This window comes from Zingiber officinale, chromosome 9B, assembly GCF_018446385.1.
Source record: "Zingiber officinale cultivar Zhangliang chromosome 9B, Zo_v1.1, whole genome shotgun sequence".
Classification (NCBI taxonomy): domain Eukaryota; kingdom Viridiplantae; phylum Streptophyta; class Magnoliopsida; order Zingiberales; family Zingiberaceae; genus Zingiber; species Zingiber officinale.
In genome coordinates, this window is record NC_056003.1 from 88,152,822 (window position 1) to 88,158,581 (window position 5,760).

At 36.1% G+C, this 5,760-nt stretch overlaps 1 protein-coding gene across 1 annotated transcript; it reads right to left on the reverse strand.

Annotated features, from left to right (window-relative positions):
- Window positions 1–2,741: 2,741 nt before the first annotated feature.
- On the reverse strand, window positions 2,742–5,493 carry LOC122025722. Its single transcript, XM_042584580.1, has 3 exons — window positions 5,335–5,493; window positions 4,992–5,252; window positions 2,742–2,982 (listed from the first exon to the last, which is right to left on the reverse strand). Exons 1-3 carry the CDS (start codon window positions 5,350–5,352, stop codon window positions 2,935–2,937), a joined length of 327 nt encoding a protein of 108 aa, XP_042440514.1. The 5' UTR covers window positions 5,353–5,493; the 3' UTR covers window positions 2,742–2,934.
- Window positions 5,494–5,760: the final 267 nt, after the last annotated feature.

The window sequence follows — 5,760 nt, forward strand, 5'->3', positions numbered from 1 at the left end:
AAAGAAAGTTGAGGGATTAAGGGGGAACTAACAAATTATGAATCTCTTAACTTTTGCTATGTGTTGCGTATGTTGCATTTTTGGTGTTTTACTTAACTTTTGAATCAGATTGTCATAATAAAAAAGGAGGAGATTATTGGTACAAGGAGCACCAGATGATCGAACCTATATTTTGATTATAGCAAAGGGTTCAAAAGTTAAGATGTCTTGTTATTTAACAAGTGTGAATGAGTCTGTAGGAAAGTCTTAATTGTTCTTAGGCAAAAATCCTAGTAGATTCTAGGCAGATGAAAAGTCCTAACTATGGTTAGGTAAGGAGAAGTCTTGGCGGGTTGAGCACTTTGGGCTAAATCCTAGAGTGTGGGGACTCTAGCTGCAAATCCTGGTGGTCGCGGACCAGGTAGAAGTCTGGACGAGTCGTGGAACGGTCGTTCTACATTAAGTCCTAGAGTCTCGGACGCTGAGCAAAAGTCCAGACGGTCTAGAGGACCAATATGGCAAAAAGATAATTTCTCCTGGGAAGAGTAGGTGATGACACATTCCCCATTGAAGGAACAGCAGGTGTCGGTTCGATCTAGGATTTCCGAGAAATCCAAAACTCAGAACCGGATAGTCTGAAGGTTGTCAAATAATTTATTATTCATATTTTATTGTGCTAACATTATTTTGCAGGGTATATTTTGTTTGTGGACTAATATGCCTTACAGGAAGGGAGATGCACAAGGCAATGCCCAGATGAACAGTGCCCGAGGCGCCTCCGAGGTTGTTGGAAGCACATCGGGTGCCTTAGCCAAAGCTTCACACGGGAGGGAGCTGGAGGCGCCTTCCAAGTGCCTGAAGGCGCCTTGGATCAGGGATGGAAGGCGCCTTCTAGGAGCTGGAAGGCGCTTTCAAAGGGATAACTTTCACAGATTGCGGAAGTTATCATCTCCGACACTACGGGGATAAACTTCCGAGCTAGAGGCGTCTTCAAGGAGGTTGAAGACGCCTTCAACAGCTTATATATGCATGTCTTCTTCAAGTAGTGCATCAAATACAACTTATTCTTATGATTCTTCTCTTGCACGCTGCTTCAAGGATGATCCTGTGACTTCGCCACGCGACTTCGACAACCGAAAGCACGACTCTCCAAATTTCAAAGTCGTCGGTATAATTTTTACAACATTCAAAGTATATGTTATTGTAATTGTGATTTACGAACTGATAATGAATTGCCCAAAATAAATACTTAACGAGTGTGTGCCTTGGAGTAGGAGTCATCATAGATTTCGAACCAAGTAAAAACAAACTGTGTTAGTAATTATTTTTACTCAACTTATATTCCATTGTGTTATCTCCGATAATTTTAAACGAATATGAAAAACACACGTGATATTCACCCCTCCTGCACGTTTCGATCCTACAATAGGAACTAGTTTCATATTAATCCGAAATCGTTTAGTCTATTAACTGATTTAATTTAAAATCAAATTTGATTTAAAAAATAAAAAAAAAAATAGATTTGAAAACTCATTTGACTAATTTGATTAAAAATACTTCGTTTTGATATAGAACTAAATCGATTTGACTGTTCATAAGTCGATTGATAAGGATAAAATTAGAAATAGATATGTGATTTAATTATTTTGAAATTTTTCTGTATAAATGAGTATTTTACAAACCTATGTATACAGTAAAAAACGAAGATATTTTAAATGAACTGTTGATTTGATTTTAATTGAAAATGAGATTTTCATAAGACGATTTTATAAATGATGGATTCCTTTTAAAAATTTTTTTGCCTATATAAACTTATTATTATTTTATTTTTTTATTAATCAAAGTACTCCTAAAGGCTCTTATTATTATTATTATTATTATTATTTTATTTTATTTTTTTACATTAATCAAAGTACTTCTAGAGGCCATGATGATTTTCTTCACCCTATCTCACTTTACCATTATGTTTGAATTAATATATAACTCATTTTATTTTTTTCCCTTGTTCTTCTTTGACACGCTAAGGGTTAAAAAGTCAATTGAGACATTTTACATTGATCCAAATAAGGACTTATTAGTTTATAAGCAAGGTTAATTTGCCTCACTCGATCCAATTAGATCGCCCAATAAGCATTGGAATAAAATCATTCATAGAATAAAACATTCCTATTCCATTTTGTCATGGCATATGCTATATAGTAAAGAGCCCTATGCTTATGATGCCATGGTAAACAATGGAACAAATTTTATAAACAATAATGGTTTGAATTACAAACAGGAGACATTATATTTGAAGAATTTAAATTACTTGTAATATTAGACCGGCCATTAGGACATATCTGTACTTTCTGATTTATTTTAGTGATGGATGAAAAATATCCGTTCACCTTCAATTCTAATTTACTTTAGTGATGGATGAAAAACATCCGTTCACCTCCAAATTAATGTAAAAACAGAATACAAATTAACTAAAAAAAAATGCTATCTAGTAAAGACCTCTTAAAGAAAATCCTTTAACAATGTTAATCCGTTAAGATACTTCTACAAAGGAGTAAAAGTTTACCAATTCTTTTAATTATCTTTGAAGTCATTAACTAGCAACTCATGAGCCTCTCTGTTCTCAAGATGAAGTCGACATCTTTGACATTTCCAATAAATACAAGGAATATGTGCTGGACAAAGAGAACTTTGCACGCATGCATGCCTGACTGCCTACCGAGTCCTAGACAAAGCAGGAGTTCCGTATATGGCACGCAAATCTATGATATGGCAAGGCAAGCATTGAAGAGTTAAAATTCCAATAACATACAACTGTTTTTTTTCTCCAAGGAAAAACGAAGAGAACAGAAATCTCATAGCAACAGAGCACTGTAACAGAAGCAGCCACTAGTTTCTATCTACTCACAGATAATAATTCCATCAGCATTCGAACTAGAACTTGATCCACAAGTCTGATCATGCACCTATACAACACTGGAAGTACCCCATGCATTTCTTCCTCCCCTGCAGCCACCGAATTGGAAAAAAGATGGATAAGTAAACGTTGAATAAACTAATTTTGTCTCCTCACAAGAAAACTACGGTTTGTTTGTTATGGCAAATTCAAGGCAGTGTTTCATGCCAGAAACTAAAATTTGCTGACAATCAGCACACTCGGGCGCATGCCAAAGCGTGTCCAAAATCAATCTCTGAGTTTTAATAACCTTTGAGTATATCTCAATTAATATTAGGGAATTGAACTTAGACTATCACAATCAGAACTTTGATTTTCTTGACTTCATTATCATTCCTCTCTGTTTAGTGTTTTACCTCCGCAGCTCTCTTCTATCTTGTGTTTCATCTCTTCCCCGTGACTTACGCATGAAATTGAAGGATAAGTTATATAAAAGAATCTTCCTTATTGGTTGGTACCAATTAGTATCGGCTGACATTAGCCACTTGCCTTTACTGATGCCATCAGAATTATGTCACTAGCAGCAGTATGATACTTATCCATGCCAACACAGTAGTAATGGTCTGATAGTTGGAACAATACAATTCAATTGTGCCAACTTAAACCAATCGACACTTGGAACCATGATCAAATGGCAGATTGAATAACTAGGTCCTAATGTCACACCTAGTATAATGGTTTTCTTAAGAGCATCCACAATACATCATCGTTATAAGACCCACCACCTCATTAAAAAGCATGAGATTCACTGTCACATACTCATTATAACAACATATATCTTTCATCCACATTCCTTTTAATATTAACCCTCATTATTTATGGGTCCCACCATCCACTCAATCATTTTAAAATTATATATTATTAAATAAATATATTTTAAAATATTTAAATTATTATTATTATTTTTTAAATAATAATAGTACTTTTTTAAAAAAAATACTATTTTTAAAAAATAATATAAAATTTTTACAGTTTAAAAAAAAAATTTAAAAAAAAAAGAAAAGATGAGAGACGACCGTTCAAATGTGTTAATGCCTTTGAACGCCTCCCCCTCTCTCTCTCTTATGAGTGGGCATTATAATGTCCATTTAACATCCCAATATGGGTGCCCTAATAATCCTTGTATAAATATGTTTTGCATTTTAAATGCTAACATATGATGACGATGATTTATCTAATATCTCCTATTGATCACTAGTGAAAATTTTAAAATAGTTGTGTTGGACAATCAGATCAACTCTCCTATAGGATATCCATACCTGATTCTGAATAATATAGCACCAAATCATGTTTTTTTTTCTAGTAGAGCCAGCAAGTCCTGTTCAATAAGGAAAACAAAATACTGAAAAGAATAGACAATATTAGCTTCCAATTTCCAATTGTACAAGTTGAACTCAGTTTTTAGGACATTGCAATCAAGAAGATACCTTTCACTCTGTTCCAAGCTAGTAATTGGCAAACATGTCATTACTCTGATCAATCTCTGTCAATGAATCAATGCAGTCTGGCCTGCCACACCACCCCATCTTTGTCTTTAACTCTCTGTCTACTTCCCTAAGCACAAGGAGCAAGAACAAAGGAACACTAAGCGGTCCCCATTACCATCTCATCGACATCAATTCATGGCCATCCCAATCTCTTGGCCAAGGCCAAGAACTTAGCTCATGATCGAACACAAGCTTTGAGGATTATGTTGCTTGATAGAACCCAACAATTCCCCCAAAATTAGTTAACTGATAATCATTGTTCCAGTTCTCGACTTTTGACCAACCATTTCAATAAGATTCCTCACTTTTAACCAAGAATTTACTCAAAGACTCTTTTGGAAGTTGTTCCAGAAACGTATCACAACTGCATCAACTGTGCAACTACTTCCACAAACCCTAGCATCACCTACAGTTACTACATGTTACTTTCCCACTTTCTTAAACACAATCCAAATTTTTTAGGTTGAATGGAATCCGCAATAGCAAGCAATATGACTACGAAAATTGAAATAATTGCGGTGACACAAAGGAATTGGGGGGAAGATTAAGTAGAATAAGAGAAAAGTCCGTACGGTAGGGGAACCGTGGTGGCGGAGATCGGAATCGGGATCGCTGCGTCGGCGACGGTGGCGTTCCACCTCAGGCTCGGGCCCCTTGTTGGCGACTTTACCGAGCTCCTCCTCGTTGCCGAGGCTGGCGCGGGAAGGGTTCTTGCTGTGCTTGCGCATCTCTCGGATCTTGGAGAAGTCCATGGAGTAGTCTGGCACACCGTTCTTGGTGTCCCACCCTCCGAACGCCGGCACCGACATCCACCCGCCCGTACTGTGATTCTCCTGCCAACCGAAAGAGGAACCATCAGCCAAAGAGAAGATAACAGAGAGAGGGGGAGGGAGAAGATTATGGCCCGTCGCTCACCTCCTTGGAGTCGGCCATGGCTGCTGGTGGAAGAATTCTGGTCTCTCGAGGAAGAAGATTTATAGGGGGGGAGAGAGAGAGAGAGGAGTGGGAACTGGGAAGAAGGGGAACAGCTGTGAAGTGCCTTCGCGATTGGGTTCTTCAGTTATAAATAAGCTGTTAAAATAAATAAAATTTATTAAATAAGTTCGGCTCCGACCGGCTACCATCATAAATGAATCGAACTCTCATTAATACGTTTGAAGTTTGACTTAATAAAAACTTATTTAAGTGTACGTCTTCGGCTGGTTAATATTAGTAAATAATTTTTATGAATAATGTTTATATATAATATTTGTTAATTATGTTTATAAATAAAATTTTTATCAACTTATTAAATAAATAAATAAATAAAATTTTAAAATAAATAAATTTATATAAACATAC

Coding starts and splice junctions, on each gene's coding strand:
- LOC122025722 (XM_042584580.1), bottom strand. Junction 2,983..4,991: donor GCCACCACGGTTCCCCTACC/GTACGGACTTTT, acceptor CGGTGGCTGCAG/GGGAGGAAGAAATGCATGGG.